General features: G+C 40.5%; 1 protein-coding gene across 1 annotated transcript; it reads left to right on the top strand.

The window, feature by feature from the left end:
- Window positions 1–1,073: 1,073 nt before the first annotated feature.
- Window positions 1,074–23,111, top strand: C38H6orf118 (chromosome 38 C6orf118 homolog). The gene is made up of 10 exons (XM_014795368.2): window positions 1,074–1,098; window positions 6,821–7,494; window positions 8,344–8,466; window positions 9,285–9,344; window positions 11,833–11,957; window positions 15,133–15,191; window positions 19,587–19,768; window positions 20,845–20,898; window positions 21,450–21,511; window positions 22,875–23,111. The coding sequence occupies exons 1-10, from the start codon at window positions 1,074–1,076 to the stop codon at window positions 22,981–22,983; spliced, it is 1,473 nt and encodes a 490-aa protein (XP_014650854.1). The 3' UTR covers window positions 22,984–23,111.
- Window positions 23,112–23,410: the final 299 nt, after the last annotated feature.

Here is a 23,410-nt window from a genome sequence, read left to right on the forward strand (position 1 = left end):
GATCCTAATTTATAATTAACTGAAGGTGAGAAACAAATCATTTCCTCTCCTGGGTCGATGCTTAGATATCCTTGTGTAATGTGGGCATTTTCATGTCAACATTCTAAGTTGTGATTAGATACCTAAATACTGTGAAAATCAGTAAACACTTTTTAAATCTTCTTCCAGGTTAAATTCAAATACACCTAATTATGGAGCCATCTGAGCATGCAAGGGTCATGGCAACTTCATGGTTTCCAAAACTCTCACGTTTGAAGTGACGACTGGCATCAATGGAAATAGAATAAAAATACCATCTGCCCCAGTGTTTCATAGGCACCATGTAACTCTGTTCTCACAACTCTGAGGTAAGCATTCACCTTCCTCATTTCAGAGCCAGTAAGTAGCCAGCGCTGCTAGAGTTACATCTCCTGAAAGCAGCCGAGTCATCATTCCACGACACTCAAGTTCTCTCTGGTTGGAAGAAATTTAAATAGAATTGCAGTTTTTAAAGATGGGAAACTTAGAGGTTTTTAGCTTTTTCCTCCCTTGACACATGGAAAGGTCACAGACTTTGCAGTCAAATATGCCTTTCCTTTCTTCTAACTGATCTTGGGCAAGTTACTTTACTTCACGTGATCTTAATTTCCTGCTTGGAAATTCATGGATGACACTAAAATGATTGATAATTTAGTGACTGGTGCCTCCTATGTGCTAGAACTCCAGGCACAGTTGGATGGGTTGTGCACTGTACCATCTACACATCTCTATAGAAGATGCCCAACCAAAGACCAGGTACCTTTTGCTCCCTAGGCTTTGGAAAGGAATTAGAGAGTGCAAGCGTATTTTGATGTTTTTCAAATCACAAAAAGTGTTTTATTTTGAAAAGGAAAACAAGCAAACAAACCTAGTACTCCTCGTTCAAGAAAGTGAGAGGCATCAGAGGGGGAGGATGGGAGGAGAGATTCCATGGCTGGAGCTGCGTGTCCTGGTTGCCCAGCAGCAGAGGAACACCGTGGGCAGGGACTTAGAACGTTTGTCTGTCTCCTCAGTAACTCGCAGCCTCAGCCGGGAGCTGCGGTGGGGAGGAGACGATGGCTGAGGACTTGGAGCCTGAATGTAAGTGGACTTCGAGTGTTCTGTGTTTGCCATTCCGTGTTTTGATGTTTGATTGCCTAGGAACCCAGCTTCTCTGAACCTAGGTGAAAACGAAAACCTTTCTGGTGGCTGCAACTCAGCTCCTGGATCACCCGCGTTTGGAATTGGATTTGGGGATGCATTGCCTTCTCAGAAAATCTAATAATTACACCCAAAGGAAAGAGGTCTGATGGGGGTGTGTGTGTGTGTGTGTGTGTGTGTGTGTGTGTCCTCCGAGAGGAGGAGGGATGGGGAGAGATTTCTAGATGCTGTTCAGAGTGTTCTTTTAAAAAAGCCACACTTTAGGACACTTGTTCTGGCACGTTGCCATTCTGCATTCCTCCCTAAACAACCACAAACCACAGAACACCCACGCCATTATGCACAAAGGCTTCACCATCCTTTATTTAGTTTCAAGTCCCCTACGCTGGGATTATTGTCGCGACTTTACAGTGGGATGCGGGGGGACTTCACTCCACGTCTTTTGACTCTGAAGCCGTTGCTTTCCCACCTCACAGCGAGCACGAAAACGGGCACAAAAATTCATTCAGATGAATTTTGGGTTGAGTGAAAGCTTGTTGGATTGAGCAGAACAGCCTGAATTATAAAATATTCTAAAAGGTTTTATTTTATTACTTCCAAGTGCATTTAGTCCTGTTCTGTGTGCATTGGTCAATGGGCAGGTGGGAGCGTGGACCCTGGAGGCAGCCTACCAGCTGACCATACACACCCAACTTAACCACCTGTGCCTCAGTTTCCTCATCTGTAAAATGAGGATAGTACAGTGCCTGTCTCCTGTAAGTTCTTAGACTATTTTTTCTGTTCCTCGTGCAATTACTCAACATACTGATTGTGTCAGTAGAAACCTCTTCTTTGTAAAGAATATAAATGATAATGTCAGTCTGTTCACTGGGCAAGTGATCTTGGAGTGAGAAGAATTTATAATTGTGCTGTTTTAGCACTTTCCAAGTCCTTTCTGCTCCAGGTATGTTGGCTTCGTGTGCGTGGTGAGCTCTATTTTGGGCTGTGTTGTGCCAATTATTCAGACAGTTTGGCACAAAATCCTTGTTTCCGCATGCCCTGTGGGGGCGTTTGTGTCTTTCCTTTGGGTGGTGGGATGTGAAGGTGGTGGGTGCTGAGAGCAATGGTCAGAAGTTTAGACAGAATGTCTGAGCGCATTTGCCTTGCAACATTGGTATTAGTAGTACTCAACTTTCCGGAACTGCCCTATGGGATTTAAATCATAAAATGACTATATTTAATATGCAAAAGGTACAACTTGGTGGTTGGAAATAGAAAAGCGTCTCATCTTATTTTGGTATTTCTTAATAAGTATATATTCTGTCAATTACAAAGTAGAAAGAAAAATTGGTTGCCAGACAAAGCCAGAGCAAGTGAATCAGGCGAAACGCAAAAGCCATTGTTCAGTGTTAGCAGGGCGGAGGGGCCCGCACGTGAGCAGGCAGCAGGCAGCGGTAGGAATTTTACAGTCTTCCAGCCTTTTGAGGTGATCTTTCTTAACTATGCAGGTAAAGAAACTGAAGCCTCTCCACCCCCCAGCGCTGGGGGGTCTCCCTGCTGTCCTCCGTCTGGGGTGGCGGGGGCGGGCGGTGGTGTGCTCTGGGTGGCCGCCGATCACCTCTCATTGCAGTGTTGCTCCTCCCGCGTTGTCGGCTCCATGTAGAGACCTTACTGCCCCTCTGCCGGCCGCCGGCTCCCCCAGCCGGTCATCACCTCCCCACCCCTCCAATAATGGATACAACTGAACTTAGATTCCACTCGTGTTCCAGTGTATTCGTTTTCTTCTACTGCTGTGAGATACCACGATTTAGTGACTACAGCAACTCATACTCCTTATCTCAGTCCTATGGGGCAGACGTCTGGGTTGGCTCGGCTGGCCTCTGCCGGGTCTCACTGGGCTGAAGTCCAGGTGTGGGTTGGGCTGCGTTCCTTTCTGGAGGCTCTGGGCAGAATCCTTCCAGGATCATTCAGGTTGTGGCAGAACCCAGTTCCTCGCGTTGTTGGACTGAGGTCCTGTTCCTTTGCCAGCTGTCAGCTGGGGCCACTCTCAGCTCCCAGAGGCCTCTTTCTAGTCCCAGCTCGTGGGCCTCCATCTCAGAGCCCCCAACAGCTGGAGAATCCTTCTCACACTTGGAATCTCTCTGACTTCCCTTCTGCCACCTCTCCCTTCTGACTCCAGCCAGAGAAAGTTCTCTGTTTTTAGGAGCTCATGCAGCTAGATTGGGCCCATCCAGATAATCCAGGGAAATCCCTGTATTGTAAGGTCACAACCTTAATTAAATCCGCAAAGTCCTTTTGTCAGGAACATGGAGTTTGGAGGTGGACATCCTTGAGGTGCCATTAATCTGCCCTCCATGCCCAACCAAACTAAGAAAGATAATTAACATAAGATCTACTTAGATGTGGGCTTCTCCCTCAGCTTCTGTATTCTCCTGTATCACAGGTGTTCAGATCTTATTCCCTATTGGACTCTACAGGTCCTGGTTGGGCATTTACTTCATCCCCTGAGGGAGAGAGCACAGCATGTGGTACAGAACAAAATTTTAAATTATTATTTAAAATTCTAAAAATAGTACTTCTTTCCCACACTTATTTGTTAAACAGAACAGTTAGTCCTGGTTTTTTCTGAAGATGCTAATGGGAATAAAACATAGATCCTTCCCTGGAGGAAATGTAAGAATCACAGTGGGAGAGTATTACAGGTGGTGGTGATGTGTATACAGGAGTGTGGGAAAGAAAGATTATAGTCTTGAGAGGAATTTTAAAGATCTTTCAGGTGGTTAAGATGGGACGGTGCAAAACAGCCAGAGGGAGAGGGTCCCTACAGATGGAAGGACGCCCCATGTGGGTTCTGTTAGTTCTGTGGGGGCATCAGTGCCCTCGGCCTGGCGCCCTGCCCAGCCCTGCCTGTTCCTCCAGGCTCTTTGGCTCTCCTCTGGCCACGCCCACTTCACAGGCATTGCATCTGCGGGCTGGGGGATCTGCCTGCTCTGTTCTCTGGATTCTTGTCACTAACACATCCCCCATGACGTTTGCTGACACTAGAGTGAAGATGGGGGAGACAGAGCACAGGAAACACAGGCGGCATAAGGATGTTGTGGAAAGAGACCTACAAGAACTTCTATGGGACTCCAGGGTTCACAGAGATCAGATAACACACAAATAAACAGTGATTTGTAATAACTTTCACATTAAAGACCTGTTGCTTCTATCCTGAAAAAGATGAATTACTAAACAAAAACCCTCCATGCTTTAAAATATCAAATGTTAACAATGTTTAAAATATTTGTTAATTCAACCTTAGTCTAAAAAACCTATTACTATGTTTTCCTTATCAATATCTATTCAAAAAGTGAGTTTGATTTTACTTAAAGCAAATTTTTTCCTTATAATTTCGTAAAGAATCACATTTTCCAATGAATTATTTCACCTTTTTTGTTTTGCTGTCAGTTTGAGATGGCAGGATATGCAAATCACAATGTTTTCAGTTAGGAAAATAATTAAAATATTTCTTGCCAGGATGAGATTCGTATGTATTATAAGAAGTTGGCAGAGGGAAACGGAATCTGGATTCTCCAAGTCTAGTGAAGAAGCCTTATTGCAATCTAAGGAAAAAGTATTTTAAGTAGGAAAATTATTTTGCGAATTAATTTGCTGGTGGGTCTAAATCCTTTTAGGAAATATAATAAACAAATGATAACACAGCAATTAAGTTGTAGCCTCCTCCCATTTTCCTAAGAGAGTTGATCTAATGTGTGTGATGGTGAATTATATGTGCAACTTAGGTGGGCCACAGTGCCTAGATATTTGGTCAAACATCATTCTGGATGTTTCTGTTGAGGGTCTTTTTTGGATGAGATTAACATTTAAATCAGTAGACTTTGAGAAAAGCAGATTGCCCTCCATAATGTGGAGTGGGCCTCATTTAATCAGCCGAAGGCCTTAATAGAACAAAGACTGACCTCCCCCAAGCAAGAAGAAATTCTCCAGGCGAAGGCCTTTGGTTGTGAACTGGGTCTCCAGCCTGCTGGACTACCCTACAGATTTTGGACTTGCCAGACTGCATAATCATGTGAGCCAATTCCTTATAATAAATCTCTTTCTATATATAGACATCCTGTTGGTTCTGTTTCTCTGGAGAAGCCCAACTAATGCTTTTTTCAGTACTTTCTTTAAGTGTTGATGCCTTTGACAAATTATAATGATTATCTGTCTTGAAAAATTGTTCTATTAACATTTTAACATTTCATAAGTGGTTTCTTTGAAGTCCTAAACTAATCAATAGGGAGCAATTCTCAAGAATCCCACTGCTGGAAACATTTGCTCCAATATCCAACCACACGGGAGGGAAAGGATGACTCATTTCCACACCAGACGATGCAAGGGGAGACTGGCTCTGGGATTGGCGACATCCCTGAGGTGGGCAGGACTCTGGCATGGCCTGAGTTTCCGTGCCCCCTGGTGGACATGCCCAGCACAGTCCTCAGGACTGGAAACGTGAGGAGAGAGTGCTCCGTGATTGTACTGTGTCCCACGGCACCAGTGACCTCAAGACAGGGAGCGTATTGGGTGGGCCTGACCTAATCACACGAGGCTGGACACAGAGGAGGGTCAGAGGTTAGGGGCATGGGAAGTATGTAAAGTGCCTTTGCTGGCTGGGAGATGGAGGGGGCCATGTGTCCAAGAAGGGTGGCCCCTAGGAGCCGAGAGTGACTCCTGCCAACGACCAACTAAAAACTGGGGACCTTAGTCCTACAACCTCAAGGAACTAGATTCTGTCACAACAAGACTGAGCCCAGAAGTGGGTTTCCCCCCAAAAGCCTCCAAGAACTTTTGGAGGCCCAGAGTCAGGCCCACACTCTGATATCTATATTGTGACACTCAGAACAGAGAACCCAGCCCCTCCAGGCTGACCTGCTGACCCACAGAACCAAGAGCTAATCGTGGGTTTGAAGCTGTTAAGTTTGGGGTCATTTGTTACACAGCAGTAGAAGCTGTTATGGTTCCTTATATTCTCTGGGCCCTTGTTTCTTCTCTTAGGTGAATATAGAGAAAATGATGTGTCCTGATTTATTATCATTGCTTTTAGACATGGACTGGTCCAAGAAACGCGTTTGGATGTGGCATGGGTCCCAGAAAGTTCTGCCCCTGCCTCCCTTTGCTCGGGAGTTGGGGTCCCTGTGAACATACCACAGGTTTCGCTCTGTGGCTCATATCTTCCTACAAGTGGGGGCGGGAGGGGACGGAGTGAACGACTCATCAGTCAATGGGAGGTTTGGTCAGAGGCTCCTGAGGCATTTTAATATTAAGGGAGAAAGAAAAACACCTTTATTCATTCCTTAGCATAGTTGTCTTGAAGCATCATTATTAAGAATTATAAGTACACTTTTCGACTTTTCTTACATAGCCTTTGCTAATGTTGTAAGAGATCCTCTGTTGAATCAAACCCGTCTTCCTTCTTCCTGGCTTTGCAGGGTCCTGAGCTTTCTGATGGGAAGTGCACGTTGTGTGCACTGGGTGTGCCTCTCGTTTGCCCGGGCTGGCCTGTGTACTCTTTTCCTCTCTCTGTTGGTCTCTCCTTTGGGAATGGGATATTCTAGCTCAGCAAATGCACATACTGTCTCATGGTCTTATTGTGGAGCTAAGAATGATGTTTAATAGTCTCATTTTCTTTTCTGACCAGTCTACCTAAGGTGGAAACACTGTGAGACACGAGGTGTTAAGACTTTGTGCAATCTAACGAAACTTCTGAACAAACTTCAGAGAGACCACAGAGATGATGTCTACCTTTACACCTCTGGACACCTGAATCCCAACAAACTCTACAGGCCAACTGAGACCATCTTGCATCACTGGCCCAATGCCAATAGGCCAAAAGAGGAAAGAATCTTTGGAGTGGAAAAGCCATCTGATAAGAAGATTGCAAAGATGAAGGATGCTTTGGCTTATTTTACCATCAACACAGCTCTGGGTCCAAATGATACCCAGAACACTCCACTCTTCAGGTATTTGAACCCTCTGACATGCACTTCCCGTAGTTCAGAAGAGGATCTCATTCTAAACATGGCTCTGAGAGAGGAGGGTTCTCCTGAAGAGCGAAAGAGAGAAGAACTAAGATTGCCGGAGATGAAAGTTCTGAAATACAAAACAATCAAGTCCAGCCGGCAGGGTGTGATGTCTCCCCCGGGTAAGGATGAATACCAGTATATCAGTTCATACTTAGCTGGTGTGACGAAAGCAGACAAGTATAGGAAGTTCTTGTGTTTCCAAAAAGAAGTTCTTGCAAAGCAAGATCTCCTGAAGAATGATTTCACTGGGAGCAAGGCAGTGATGTGCCATGAAAAGAAGCTGGAACAGGTATGCCAGGCAACTTTGCAACACTATCAACACACGTGCTGTAGTTCCAGCAGTCTGTTGTGGGCATAGACTCGCCTTCAGATGCCTCATTTACATTTCCAGGGGGACTACAACAAAGGCTGCCAGGTGCAGAGAACCTCCTACAGGATGCAGATGATAACAGTTAGGGTGAAATAAAAGAGGGCTAAGTTTGGAAACTGGTAGGTTGGAGGCAGTTTCGTAATCGGAAGCTGTCATAAGCGAAGTGTTCGTAGGAGAGCAGAACATCTGAGAAGAGGTTTGTCTAAGTCGCTGTGAAGGGAGAGTGAGGAGAGTTGACAGTTACATGATGTAGGTAAAGGCTGCCCACGAGTCACGCCTGCCTGTCTGTAGAAGGTAGTTCAGTGTGATGTGAAGAGCTGTGCACTCCTGAGGGCTCTGGGTAGTGCACAGTGATTGGGGTCGTGACGTCGTAGGGTGAGAATGCAGGAAAGAAGAAAATAGTCTACATACGAGATAACCAGAACTCGATGAGGTTTTTTGTTGAGAGGACTCAGGAAAGAGACAGACCTTGGGGACATTATGGAGGCAGAGAGTGAATCCATGAGGACAGGATGCAAGGGAATGAGTAAAGAAGAATAGACAGACTATCCTTGGGTGACCAAGTAATCAAGGGTTCTCAACACCGGTTGGAGGGAATCAGATGCATCTTGGTTTCCCACCCAGCTCTGTCCAGTCCAATGTTTGAGCGGTGGGAGCTGTATCCTCTGATAGAAAGCCCCATGGGGATTCTGATTCTTCAAGCTGAGAAACTATTTAGGAAAGGAGATCAAGACATCCTGAAACGGGCTGGTTCTGTTTTTCCTCCAGGAGCTCCAGAAAGTATGCGTATGCGACCCTCAACAGTTCAACAGACTGCGTGTCTTTAGAGAAGTCTTTGAAGATATTTGCAATAGTTCCTTGATATTTGGTGATATCTTGAAAGAAGTTAAGGTAATAGAAACATATGTTTCCCACCTGACAATTGAGAGCCATGCATGATTCTCTGCATACATAATCTCAGTTCTCATAGTTCTGCCAAGTATCACGGTCTCCATTCTACAGACAAGGAAAATCACTCACAGAGACTGGAAGCAATGTGCCTACAGCCACATAAATCATAAGTGGGCTATGTGGAATAAACACCCAGCTAACCCCCTCCTTAAGCTCATATTTTTCCGTTAAAGTTTCCTAATTATATATAAACTTTTATAAAAGGTACCTATGTAACATATAAACTTTTATAATTATGCACATGTAATTTTACATGAATCCTTATGAAATTAGAAGTTTGTTGTGATTTCATGATGAAAGTGACCTTCGTATTGAAACTGAGTTGAAATTAGGTTGCTTATAGATCCTGCTATTGTCTAAGTCCTTAAGGACAAGGAATACTTAAAGGCATCAATATGGCAGCCTGTTCTCCAGAGAATATCTCCATCCCTGGAGAGCTCATCTCTGGCAGGTCAACAGGACCCTGATCCACGGAGCTTCCGAATGGCAGAAGATCACGTGTTGTACGTGGGTCAAGGCATTTTATGATACTCTTTTGATTTGATCAGTAGTTAATACTCAAATATGTTTCAGAGATGGTGAGGTTTTATCATTTTAGTGTGTATACTGTTTAATATATTGTAGGAATATTTTATAGTTTTTGAAATGATCTAAACTGACATCCTTAACCTCCATATCACTTACAGACACAAAAAAACCTTACGTTGTGTGTTATCTCATAACACATATCCAGTGGATTTTTCTCTTTTTTGGTGTAGGATGAATATGAATTCTACATGGCAATACTTCTGGAGTCCCAGCCCACAGCCCAGTATGAGGTAACAATCAACAATGCAGGTACCTAAATGAGCCTATTTCTTCATAGTTCAGGACCAGTAGGAAACATTCTGAATCCAAGAAGCCCCTTTTGTGCCTCCATAATTTAGACTAACTGATACTTGTATTAGAGATGGGCTTTATAATAGCTGAAGGGCATTATGGTAAAGAACTTACCTTTTGCTGATGGGTGATAATGAGGGGTGGGGAGGAGGAGGCATACACATTTCTTGTTTTTTGCCAATATCTCTGGCCACCAATTCTCTGTGATCTCTGCTGGTTTATCCTTCCATAACCCAGTGCTCACATGTTCGTGTTGCTCACAATTGTCCCTCTCTCTTTTCTTACTCTCTCCCTGGTAGATGAAATCTATTTATTTTGATGATCCCCAGCTTTGAATATGTCTCCCGGATCTGTCTTGTGAGTTCCGGATTGTACCGGTATCCAGCTCTCCACTGGATGTTGACACTTACGTGTCTGGCATAGGCAGGTCACAGACCTTAAGATAGGGAGATTATCGTGGATTGTCTGGATGGGCCCAGTCTAGTCACATGAGCCTCTAAAAGCAGAGAACTTTCTCTGGCTGGAGTCAGAAGGGAGAGGTAGCAGAAGAAAAGTCAGAGAGATTCCAAGGGTGAGAAGGATTCCATGGCCGTTGGGCTCTGAGATGGAGGCCCACCTTCTGGCACTAGAGAGAGGCTTCTAGGAGCTGAGAGTGGCCCTGGCTGACAACCAGCAAGGGAATGGGACCTCAGTCCTACGACCACAAGGAACTGGGTTCTGCCAACAACTTGAATGATCCTGGAAGGAGATTCTGCCCCAGAGCCTCCAGAAAGGACTGCAGCCTGGCCCACGCCTTGACTTCAGCCCAGTGAGACCCAGCAGAGGCCAACCGAGCCAACCCAGACTTCTGCCCTACAGAACTGAGATAATAAATTTGCGTTAAGCTTCTAAGTTTGTGGTCATTTGTTATGACTGTATTATAAAAGTAAGAAATGTTTCACAGATAGCTCAAAACAGAGTTTCCAAAAGTGTTTTTAATTGTCCTTTAGTGAACATCAGCTATCATAGTGTATGTGTGTGGTCCTTGTCCCATTGATGCCGCACAAGGGCCTTCTGAATTACACACTCTTTTCTGCATTTTCCCAACAAGGCAACTGTGCTGGGTTGAATAATATCCTACAAAACTTTGTGTTCCCCTGGAAGCTGTGAATCTGACCTTATTGGGAAATAGGGTCTGTCCAGATGTAATCAAGTTAAGATGAGATCATTAGGGTGGGTCCTAATCCAATGACTGGTGTCCTTATAAGAAGAAGGAAGTTTGGACACAGATGTTGGAGGCAAAGATCTGGATGGTACATTGATTGACATAACACTAGATTCCCTAACTGTTGAAGTAACTATATATATAAAGTGTTTGGGAGTATAAATGGTGCCATGTCAGTAATTACCAGAACGCATGTCCAGTTGTTATCCTCAGGGAGGAGCGTAAAGGATGCATTGTGACGGCTAGCATGCAGCATGCTAGCACATGGCCTCCTTATCTAACTGGTGACAACTTCCAGGTATTCCCTCTGGGCTCAGGTCACACATGTGGATGTTTAGTAAGGAAAATAAACTGCAGGAATAACTTTATCACTTAGAAAAACTAGGAGAATATAACGCTGTAGCTAAGATGACTTTTGTATATTTTGAATTCAATAAAATTTGAAAATTTGATCTTACAAATTGGGAAGCATAGTTTCTTACTTTGTCTATGAAAAAACTCACATTACAAGGAGGTCGGTTCTAACTTACTTCTTAATCCGAAATCACGTATGTGCCTTGCTTTCTTTGTTTTGAGCTTCTTATGCTGCAGAAAAATAAGCTTTTGTTTGACAGGAATAGGCAAAGGCTCCTGTTGGGGGGTCTACCCTGTTTCTTACTTTGTAAGTTTGAGTCAAAAAGGAACATATATGCCCGTATCTCAATCAAACACCAGAATGAAAAAAGTCCCCAGGCCAACAGGGCACTGGATCCTTCTTTCTGTTTCTGGAAACTTGGCAGCCCATCACCGAATGAAGCAGAGAGCTTTGTTTCTCTGCATTTGAGTGCAGCATTGCTTTATATCCATGTGTGGTAATTGAATTAATTGATTCTCGCTCATTTAGAAGAAATAATTGTGGTAATGATAATACTGTACCTGAAGCACTTTATTCAGCAAGTACTTTCCCCCATACAAATCAACAGTGAAACCCCCCCACCATTTTTATAAATTTCTTAGGAAAATAAAAGCGTAAAATATTGAAAAAATATTTCACCCAGATCTTCACATGACTAGTTACTCAGATCTTCACATGACTAGTTATCACTCCTCCAATATTATTCCCCTCCTTCAGTCCTCCCTATTTACTTATTTTAACAAAAATTTATATGTTGATTCAGGACATCTTGAATACACCATAATAACAAAAAAAATTCTCACCCTTCTTGTGTGTTTGTCCTGCCTAGACTTTGCTGTCTCACTTCAAGGGGCTGGAGAGAAGGTCTGTGAAGACAGCGGACGTCGACCGGGCCAGGGAGGAGCTGAGGGCACTTGTGACGGCCGTCAAAGCAGCCCTGGAGTGTAATGACAAGTGAGGGTTATGCTCTGATTTGATCCATGTTGGGATTATACTATTTTACTGTATCTTACCATGTGACAAGCGTATATTTACCTTTTTTCTGCATTGTCCAGTGAGGCATGCTACCTTTATCGACATCATGCTGGTCATCTGGCCTCTTCCACAAGCTAGCACATATGTGACTAGGATATTCTAGATCTGGTGGTTCTATGGGGGGAGTTTGGGGAGGTTTCTGAAGGAATCTTGTGTCTTCTTTGGTGGTCCCCTGAGAGCTTATTGACAGATGAGAGTGCTGCAAAGTCCAGACACCTTTTATGAACGTCCTTATTATTTTTGTGACTTAAAAAAAAATCTTTTAACCTCTGTGTATAGTCTTCCAGGATGAAATTACAATCGGATAGGGCATGCTTTTTGTAAAGGATTAAAAAAAAAGATTAAAGCAAATCTGACATACCCGAAATATCCTCTAGAAACCAAAGCAAGAAACAAAACCCCAAAAACTAAACTACGTCTTCAGTGTAATTAGAAGACAGAAAGTATGCAAAATTCAAAATACCTGAAAATAGAAAAATACACATCAAGCGCCAGTGAACCATTATCCACTCTCTTCCTGCAAACCTTTGTGAGAACAAGGGCAGTGTGGAGAAGAGAGAAGAATGGAGCTAGAAGAAGGACTAAAATGGTTCTAAAACCTCTACCAGAGAGAGAGAGAGAGAGAGAGAATCTACCCTAAGTGAGAATATTGCAAAGGTTGCTGGTAGATCTGTCAGAGCACTGACTTAAAAGGAAAGAACTTCAAAGTGAGTGTGGAAGCAAGGAAACAATTCTGAAATGCTAATGACATGGGTGAGAAGAGGATTAGAAGGAAGTAATCTGCGTCCTTTGAAACTGTGCATTGAAGAGACAAAGAAGCAAGGAAGGGAAATTTAGAATCCCATCAAAGAAGAACATTGAAGGGCACACAACCCCTCCCACTGCCGTTTTTCCTTCCCTCCAAAAAAAAAGCTATCCAGCAAAAAATTGAAACAAGACAAAACAAAAGACCCCAAAACAACAACAACGAGAGCATAATTTGCTACTCTGACAGATAAGCATCCTCTTGAATTCGGAATCTCCCACACTGCCCCAAACCACTAGTGCGGAGGTGTAATGATGTTTGCCTACACGAACAACTAGAAAAAGAAAACAGAAAATGAGAACCTAAACAATTTAGCTGAGGAAAATCCCTGCCATCCAGCAACAACAAACAGTTGGAAAAGAAAACTGTGCCACAGCACTACAAACGAAATCAAATATTCTCAAAGGAGCATTTCAGGAGATGAAAACAACCTTGAGTCAGAAATTTAAAACCTAAGCACAGAAATCAACAACAGCACAAAAAGAAGACATGAAACAAGATTTGACAACTGAGGAAAGACAGATGAAAAAGTCAAAATTACAGATCAAGACTACATTATGACATGCCCCAGGAGGAATAGATTTGAATAAAAATATAATAAGGAGCCTTAGAGAAAAGCAGGAAAACGTCAAGAGAATGAAAACGAGATAGAGAAAATGAGAGAAAAAGTGGTTGAAATAGAAGACAGGCAAAGAAGATCCAATTTACTTAGAGTTCCTGAAGAAGAAAAACAAAGCAATGGAATAGAAACATAAGTTATATGGAAAACAATAACACATTAACAATTTCTGGAAACTAAACTCTCTGAATCTACATATTGAAAAGTCTGTTATCATTATAATTTAATCCCTTGAACCTCAATTTCTTAAAATTGGAGGTCCTAATACCTTTCTCTTTCTCTTTTAACCTGTGATAAAATGAGCTAATGTGTGTGAAAATCTTCTTGAACCATTAGGCCCTTTGTAAATATGCAGCATTAAGTCATTTGTGGTGTTGATATTTTAACCAAATCACAGGATTTCCCTCCATCTATCCAATACTTATTAGACTCCTTTTTTTTCTCTTTCTAAATCTATTAGAAATAAGATAGTTGATTTAGTTTATTTTGAACCAGGAAGGGATACAAAGAGATTACAAAGGTTTTTATTTTCTTCTTTTAAAATTTCTTGTATTTTATTTTTAGTTTAAAAATAGTGGAATTAGTAAATTGTACCTGTGGCATGAAGTCATAATGCACAGGGAAAATACAGTGTGTATTCTCACATCAGTAAGATCTTTCCATTGCCCTTGATTTGTTGTTTGCCTCAGAGTGTAAAATATTTTCTTTGCCTCTGTCAGGGGAAGAGGGAGAATCTCCCTCTGCCCTTTTCCTTAAGGTTCTTATGGCTGGCCAAATAATTAACAAGACAGGTTAGCAGGAGAAAATAATACCAAGTTTAATAACATGTATACACGGGAGAAAGCAGGGACACTGCATTTCTCAACACAATAGCAGAAATTCTCGTCTTAAATACCATGTTCAGCCAATGACAAAGGAGGATGTTGGGGGTGGGGGGAGTCAGTTACAGGAGATTGCCACTAAAGCACAGTAAACAAGAGTAAGGTTATTATGCAGATTTAAGGCCTCACCTTCCACATTGATAAGTTTCTAGAAATGAGGTCATCCCCTCTCTTCCCAATACAGAGAGGGTGATACCTTTACAAATGGAGATTTCCCTTATAAATGTAAATGTTTGTCTGGCAACTCCTTGCAGGGCCATCCAGAGAATGTGGCCAGAGAGACAGAACTTCTGATAAGATGGGCTTGTTGGTGCCTTTCCTATTGTAACATCTATTTTACATTATATTACAGCCATCAGACAGAAGATCTGTTCCAGGAAGGAGTTACTATGTCAAATTCTTTAGGCAGTTAGTGGGGGAGGTCAAATGTCCTCAGAGAAAACAACCAAGGTAAGGAGATAGATTTCAGGGTGGCCAAATCTTGATCTCCCACACGTCCTTGCTTCTTAGAAATTCAAGTTACAAAATAACATCATTAAATACTATAGGAAATCATTTATTTTACATTAACCAGCTCCTTTAACTAGTAGTTTATAAATCTTGGTAAGAAAGTATTCTTTTATTTATTTAACTTGACTGACTTAGTCTCTCATTTTATATATATCTTAAAATTATCTTTTTTGTTAGAAACTAATAAGATCAGTTTTTATTTCTCAATTTAAAAAAAAGACAAAATAAAAAAGGTACAAATGGGCTTCTAATATTTTGCTATTTTTTATCAAACCGTAGACTCAGAAGTGAATTAGAGATGGAGCACGCATTGCTGGAATCTGCTAAGGAAAAATCAGGCAAGTGATGTTCTTCTGACACATGTTTTGCTGGGACCTTTGGGTGAGGAAGGTTTAAACCGGGTCCACTGTTCATGGCCTCTTGCTATTAGTTATTTGAAAGAGTTTTCCAGAGAGGTTATTTAATTTTATTCATTTGTTTTTTTCCATCAAGTTGTTTAGAAATAAGCTAAGATTTCATTTAATCTGACGTGGTTTGAATGAAATACTTGAAAGAAACAAGGAAGCAGTTGATCTCTGTAAGAGCTTCCGTCATGGTTGAGTTTATTATCTCAGTTTCTTTTGCTTTGGGCACCTTTGGTTGTTTAGTTTCGCTGTACCCAGATACAACATCTCTACCATTTCATTATTCTCTAAGATCTTTGTGGTTTTTAGTGCAACATTGAATTAATTCAGGATCTTATGTAGAGAAAATTATGTCAAGTTGTGACCAAGACATTTGGAATAGATCCTAAGGAAATTGACCAAATGATATAAATATAGGAATCAGACCCCACGTGGAAATGTTGAAGGATTGAAAGTTGTTTATCCTGGAGAAAGTGCCTTGAAGTAATACTATATTCTAGAGAGGCAGCTTGAACACCTGTTCAGCACATCCACATGGGCCTGAACTATAGGAAGTGGAGCTGTGGTCTCTTGAGGCTTCCGCGGTAACAGCAATGAAGACAGTCCAATCTAGTTTTCAGAATCTTTACATTTGTACTCCTAGCTCAAAGAAGTCAGCTTGAACAGACAACAATGAGTTTCTAGGGTTGTCCAAGTTTGGGATGAGAGTCAGAGGTAGAGGCATTGTCAGGCTATACCTGTCTCCCTGACAGGCAATGTGGCCTGGTTCACCGAGGCTCCCAGCTTGCTTATTTCAACTTCTTTAGTCTTGGGTGCCTCTCTGTTAAGTCAGGATAATGATAGTACTTCCTTCTCGGGTTTGTTGTGAGGATTAGACGTGATAATCCGTGGGATGTAAGAGCACAGAGCCTGGCACAGTGCAGTCACTCTGCCCATTCTTGCTTCGAATTGTGGGAGATCAAGATTTGGCCACCCTGAAATATATCTCTTTACCTTGATTGTTTTCTCTGAGGGACATTTGACCTCCCCCACTAACTGCCTAAAGAATTTGACATGGTGGCTCCTTCCTGGAACAGATCTTCTATCATGATGGCTATAAAGATAATGTAGGATAGAGGTTACAATAGCAAAGGCACCAAGCCTCTTTTATCAAAAAACTCTGTCTCTCCCTGACCACATTATCTATAGATGACCCCAAAAAGAATTGTCCTCCTGCCCTCTGAAGTCCCAGGCCACTACCCACCCCCAACACGCTCCTCGCCTTTAGCTGCAATACTTAAGCAAGCAGCTTAGACAGAGGGACGAGTTGCTCATTTCTGAGTTTCTCCCATGTATACATGTTATTAAACTTGGTATTATTTTCTCCTGCTAACCTGTCTTGTTAATTATTTGGCCAGCCAGAAGAACCTTAAGGGAAAGGGCAGAGGGAGATTCTCCCTCTTCCCCCGACAGAATCATTATTACTTGTGAGGAAGAATACATGGATCATGGAAAATTAATTATATTTTATGAATATTTATGCATTAAATGAATGTTAAAAATTATCTTAAAATTAGATACACAGTTTAGAATTTGATTAAATAATCAGAATAAGTTCAAGTAAGTATCTTGCTCATTAATCCTTACTGTTTACACAAGGATTTAGCCAAATGCCACTTTGTGTCCAAGTTTGTTAAACACTGACTCATACTGGAATTGTTTGTTTTCCTTCTAGCATCTTTCAGGATATACTCACAAATCTAACCTAAGTTCTTGGCAGAACTTGGCCTCAGAGGTTCTTGCCAGATTATTTTGTTTTCCTTCAGCTGGTTCTTCTTTCCTTCCCGTAAGCAACACCTGTGTTATTTACCTGCTGGCCATTTCTCAAGGGTTTCTTGTTGCCTGAGTCCTTGGCCCATTTCTGCATCCAGGGCTGGCTCTGTGCGTGTCTCCTGATCCCTTCTCGGGGCTCATAGGTTGGGTGGGTCCCTCTTCTTCCTGCGCCCACGTGGCTCATTCTTGGTAAGGTTCCTCTCATAGATAGTTCATGGGATGGGACTCTAGCTCGCTGGTTTTCTGTTTCCTTGCTGTCTCTTAAAACAGGCCACCATTTTCCTTTTAAGGCTTTATTGCTAAACGTTAATAAAATGGCAGAGATTAATAAAAATAATAAACAAGAGGAAGTTACTAATTTTCTAGAATGCTAGTAAACTATTCTTAATATTTGATCCTAGCTGACTGACACTCTTTCAGTGCTGTTGAAGAAATCTGGTATTGTATGTTTTTCCTCCTTTATTCTTTTTCTAAAGGTTCCTCATTTCGGAGCCCTCTCCAACCATGCACATTTTCTGTGGAATTTCCTCCATTTTGATACCTCGGTCTTCCTCTTTATGTAAAAAAGGAGTAACAGTTGGGTCATTTGAGTGCCCTTACACTCCTTTTGGCTTCTTTGCCCCCAGTTGGTAGTTTCAGGTGAAACCCTCAGCTTAGGTTAGGGTGGAAGTCAAAGACTTTATTTTGTACTTTCTCTCAGAGTTTGTGTAGAAGCTTAACTCTGACGGTTTCTGCCCTTTCAGGTACTTCATCCTGTATCTGCTTAACTAATCCCCCAAATTTCAAAACTTACCTTCAAAATTTTCCCTTTTTCCAAGTTTGGAAATGTTGAATGACGGCACAACTTCTGTCTTGTTTACTATGTACCAGTAAATATTATTACTCTTTCTAATTGTCTTTTTTCATGTCAAAAAGGAGTAGTTGTTTCTCAAAAAAGTGTCGTAGCACTCTAATGAGAATCTATCTGTGCTGTTTGATAACAAAGTACCCTTAGCAATGAGTTACTCTCATTGTCTCCAATCTCCTTTCTGTACTCCTTCAATGTTGATATTCGTTGGAGCCCAGCATGTCTTGGTTCAATCCATATGTCTTTGATTCCAAATCTCTTTCCCATTAAAATCTCTATTTAAGGTTGAGATCTGTATATCCACTTGCCTACTGGTCATGACCATTTGAGTGTCCCATAGGTACCTCAACTTGACATGTCCAAGATTACACTCTCTCTCTGAATTTCCACGTACCTGGCTATTTCAATGAATGGCATCATTGAACACATGGAGACTCAAGTTGAAAAATCTGTGGCAGGCATCTTTCACTCTCCTCCCCCTCAACCATGTCAGCACAGCTTGTAGTAAATGGCCAAGTTAGGATTCGAATCCAGCTCTTTCTTACCTCTCTGCTGCGTTGAACTTATGATTTCCCTCCTATCAAATCCGTTCCTAGTTACCACCAAACCTAGGGGTTATTTTCGTATCTGCCTCTCCTCTACATCCAGATCTAGTCGATTACCAAGCACTACTTTTTTCCTACTTCCTAAATTGTTTTTGTATCTCTCTACTTCCCTTTATGACACTGGCACTATTGTCCTGATCTGATCATGTTTGAATGATTGCAGTAGCTTTCTAATCCGTCCTCCTGATTCCGGTCTTGTCCTTTCCCATCCGCTTTTGATGTTGTAGACAGAGTGACCATTGTCCAATTGTGTTTCTCCCCAGCTTAAAAGCCTTCAACAGGGGCCGGCCTGGTGGCATAGTGGTTAAGTTCATGCATTTCTCATGGGTCCTCCTGGGGTTCGAAGGTTCCGTCCCGGGCATGGACCTATGCACCACTTACCAAGCCATGCTGCGGCAGGGGTCCCACATATAAAATGGAGGAAGATGGGCATACCTGTTAGCCCAGGGCCAATCTTCTTCAGCAAAATAGAGGAGGATTGGCAACAGATGTTAGCTCAGGGCTGATCTTCCTCTCTCACACACAAACACACACACACACACACACACACACACACACACAGAATCCTTCAACAGCTTCTACTGATTTCTTAACATAGGTTATAAGACCTTTTCAGATCTGCCCCTTGCTTCCTTTCTAGCATCGTGTTGTGATGTTACTCACCTGGCCCTCACTGCCGGCACCGTGCTGGGTAACTTTCTTTTTACTAAATGTGTCAAATTCTGTTCCCTCCTCACCCCCTTTTACTTGTCTAACTTCTATTCATCCTTTTGGTTTCAAGTTAGTCACACTTCTTTGGCAAAGTCATCCTTCCATTTTCCCCACACTGTGTTAGGTGCCCAAAGTAAGCAGTCAACAAACACTTATTGATTATATGAATGAATTAAAGGAAGAATACCCTCATTCTTAGACCAGATAATTTTTATTGATGTGCTTGGAGTTTGAGTTGTATTATATTTTACACCTGTATATGATTTACATAATATTGTTAATAACGCATAATATTGTTAATAAGGGCTGAGATATTAAACACAGTAATACTTTGCTTTTAAAAAATATTTCCAGAGTCATCTGAGAAAAATGTAATGGACGAGGAGCACCTTACTCTTATTGAGAAAGTTGAAAAGAAGAGGTGTGAAATACTTAATAAATGGGATGAAATTCAAGCTCTTGAAAGAGAAATTAAAACAACTTTGGTTCATACTGGAATTTCACGTATCACTGAGGATAGGATTAAAAGCATAGAGGTATGCAGTTTATTTATTTGAATGTTTACATTGTTCTTTTGCTTGAAGACCTTGGCCAACACATGAAGCAATTTGATTTTGCAATAGAGTAAAAAAATAATGTAAAATTTGGTCCACATGTATTTTCATTTCAAAACATTTATAGCAAATGATTAGAATAATTAAGAGATCTAGTAAAAACAACAAAAATGAAGGTGATAAAAATTAGGTAGAGCTCTGTTATGGGTCACGTTGGATCTCTTTCAAGTCAATTGATGTCTTCTAAAATTTAACAATTTTGTATAGAAAATGCTTGTTATAAAAATAATGGCTGCCATCTCTTAGTGTCTGATATGTGCTAAGTAGTTTAAACCGCAGTTCAGAGAGGTTAAGTAACTTGCCCAATATGAAACAGTGTGGAGATGGCCAAGCTGGGATACAACTTAGTTTCTTTTTGGGCTCCAAAGTCCTTATAATTTCTGTTGTGCCACACTGACTCCATAGTTACATTTTCAGTTAGTTGTACAATTATGCTAGAAGATAGGAATTAGTCACTGCCATTGAAAGGAGAGTCTACTATATTAAGAGTTGTCTTTAATTATTGCTAATCATTTTCTTGGTGAACAATATAGTGTAAATTATAATATATATTTTGATATGCTACAATGGGTGGTTACATTTAGTCGGATTCTGCACAAATAAAAATTGGTTATAACATATATATGATAATCAGTTATTGCTGATATATATGTGACTTATTGATATTTTATTTTTATGTTATATCCAGCCACCTAAGAAATTCTAGTATTAGTTGTGAAAAGTGAGGAACTCTCCTACTTGGAATTCTCCAGTCTTTTGCAACATCAACCTCCACCTCCTCTAGTTTTTGACCCAGAGGGACAGGATCTTTCTGTCTTAGTACATGTCCTTCAAGTCATCCTTTGTTTATTCATTTGTTTTTAAATGGTGTGCTATTGTGTACTTTTGAAATTTGAATCACAGCATTCACAAAATACTTTTTGTTCCATAATTGGGGAAAAATATTTAACAAATAGTCTTAACAAAGTATCTTTCTTTTAAAACCATTTCTCCTTCAGACTGAAGCTATAAAATTGGAAACAGCAAATAGAATTTTAAGGAAGAAAATACCTGTAAGTTTTTGTGAATCAATGTTTTTCAATAGAAATATTTTCACTAGTGCCTTCTTGTACTGTCATAAACCAAATAAGAATATACACATTATCATTCTTAATAATAACTTTCTGTAATGCTAGGAATATCTGACTATGCACACATTAGCTTAAAACTGGACAGGTGTAAGCTGTATTACGTATTAATGAAAAAATAAACATTCTTTTTTAATGGTTGAATATGCCAATCAGAATTGACCATTTCTTTAACCCTTCCACACATAACAATTAATTGTAATGAGTTTATTTGGTGGCAAGGAATATAATGGACTGGCTCCCCTAACAACTTTCAGGATACTCCTCCCAAAATATATGCTAACTATTTGTTGCATAATAGATTATAGTTCTGCTTCTATTACATATGTATATCTCTCCGTATTATATAAAGTATGAATTAGTATGTTGTGTCTGATTCTAGGAGTGGTGATCTATTTGAATTCAATATTATTGCTGTTATACATGACCAGTATCATGACATTACACGTGACCAAATGATTTTTAATTCTTGATAGATTATTGAAAGCCATGTGAGGCAGAGCATGAAGAAGACTAAAATGAGTGAGGAGGAGCAGTGGTAAGTATTGATGCCATGGTAAAAGAACTGAGATAATCTTATGCTATTTTCAAAATCATCCATTCAAAACTAGGTTAGACTAGACAGTACTTTTGAAGTGTTTACATTCGTGAGTGCTAACTTTAAATATACATGTGACCTCCTTTCCTGTGCTTAAGAATGCTTAGCCCAAGATTTAAACCTCAATCTGTGTATATCATTTAGCAATATAAAAATAAGTTCTTTGAAAAAAGCTTAAGAGCTGAGGGTGAATTCTCATGGGTGGAGATCAGGAAAGTGGAAAGACATGGAGCGGTGGGTGGCTTTCTTTTCTCAAATTGTTTGGCTTTTAGAGATATTAAATCTTTGAAAAACCTATATATGCTTTACTGTAAAAATTTTAATTTAAAAATGAAATGACTGGTTTATATTATCTGTTACATAAGTTTAGACTTTATATAGTTAATTTTCTTAGAGTTGGTACTACAGTTCAAATCTTCAGATTTGGTAAGGCTGGGAGCAACAGAAAACCATTGACGGTTTAAATATAGAAAGGATTTATTTGTAACAACAGTAAAAAGACATTTATTTGTAGGTGGCCTAGGTTCAATGAGATCTTCAAGGAGCCAGGGTTCTTCCATCTTCCTTCCCTGTTTTCCTTGAGTTTGATTTTCTTCCTCGGGACCTCAATATGGCTGTCTTCAGGCATTGGGTCCATGTTCCATGGAGGAAGAAAGGGGAAAGTAAAAGTCAAATGGCAAAGAGCTTCTCATCATGAAGCTTTTCTATTTTATTCAGAAAGGAAAGCTCTTCCCAGGGACTTCTGCCCACTTCTCATTAGGCAGCACCATGTCCTGAGACCACATCCTTAGCTGTAAGGAGTCCAGAGAACAGAATATTCCACTTCCCGGCTTATATGGTAGAGAAAGTCATGTGAGAAAAGATGTTAGAGTGGGTGCTGAGTGAACCATACAGGTGGATCCAGGTTTTGTGGGGCCTTATATCATGTTGGTTGTCCTCAAAGGAAAAGAATGTAAAATTACAAATACAGAATTGGGAAGGCTCCTTCCACTGCCTTGCCAGTGAGAGTGAACGGACTTGAAGTTTAAACATCATTATCTTCAAGGTAAATCTACCTCTGCTGCCACACTATACTTAATCTGGAAAATGTTACAGAGGATTGTGCCCATAGAAAGATAGAATCTTTGCTACATTCAAGGCCAAATCTCTACTAAAAGTATCCTTTAAAATGAAAGTAGAGGATTGCAAAGTCTTGCTTTGTGTTTTTGAGTAAATGTGTCCTAAAATAGTTGCTTATTATGAAATTTTCTTTTATGCTTAATGTAATTTTTTCTAACCTATTGTATTCATTTTTTATTTTAAGGAAACTTTGGAAATTTATTAAAGAATTTGTAAAATTTAAAGAAACAGACAATAACTCTCAAGTGAATGGAAAAATGACCTGTGAAAAAACACAACCACCACGTACATAGCATGGATGTTTGCAGATGTACAAATTAATTAAGATACATTTCATTTTGTCACTTTTAACCTTTAATAAAATTAGTGTGGTATATGTATCCTACTCAAGATATTAAAATAAATACATGTATGCATTTGACTGATTTTGCTTTTGTATACATATTCATAACAATAGTAGTTCTTAGAGTATTTTCTGATTTCATTCCATAACTGTCTCCAGGGGAAAAAAACTTTCAATCATTTGATAGGAATAAGAAATTCAGCACCACTGCAATACAGATCAAACTTGTTTCTTATTTGCCAATGCAAGTTTATATATAGGCATTTAATAAAATGTAGTAGTCATCTAATTAATATCCATTTAATTGAATAATTTTTACTGATTGTAAATTATACAGTGCTCTGCAAATGTTACAACACTAGCATAGTGCTTTGCAT

The sequence above is a fragment of the Ceratotherium simum genome, chromosome 38 (assembly GCF_057802395.1).
Source record: "Ceratotherium simum simum isolate JZ-2026a chromosome 38, ASM5780239v1, whole genome shotgun sequence".
Classification (NCBI taxonomy): Eukaryota; Metazoa; Chordata; class Mammalia; order Perissodactyla; family Rhinocerotidae; genus Ceratotherium; species Ceratotherium simum.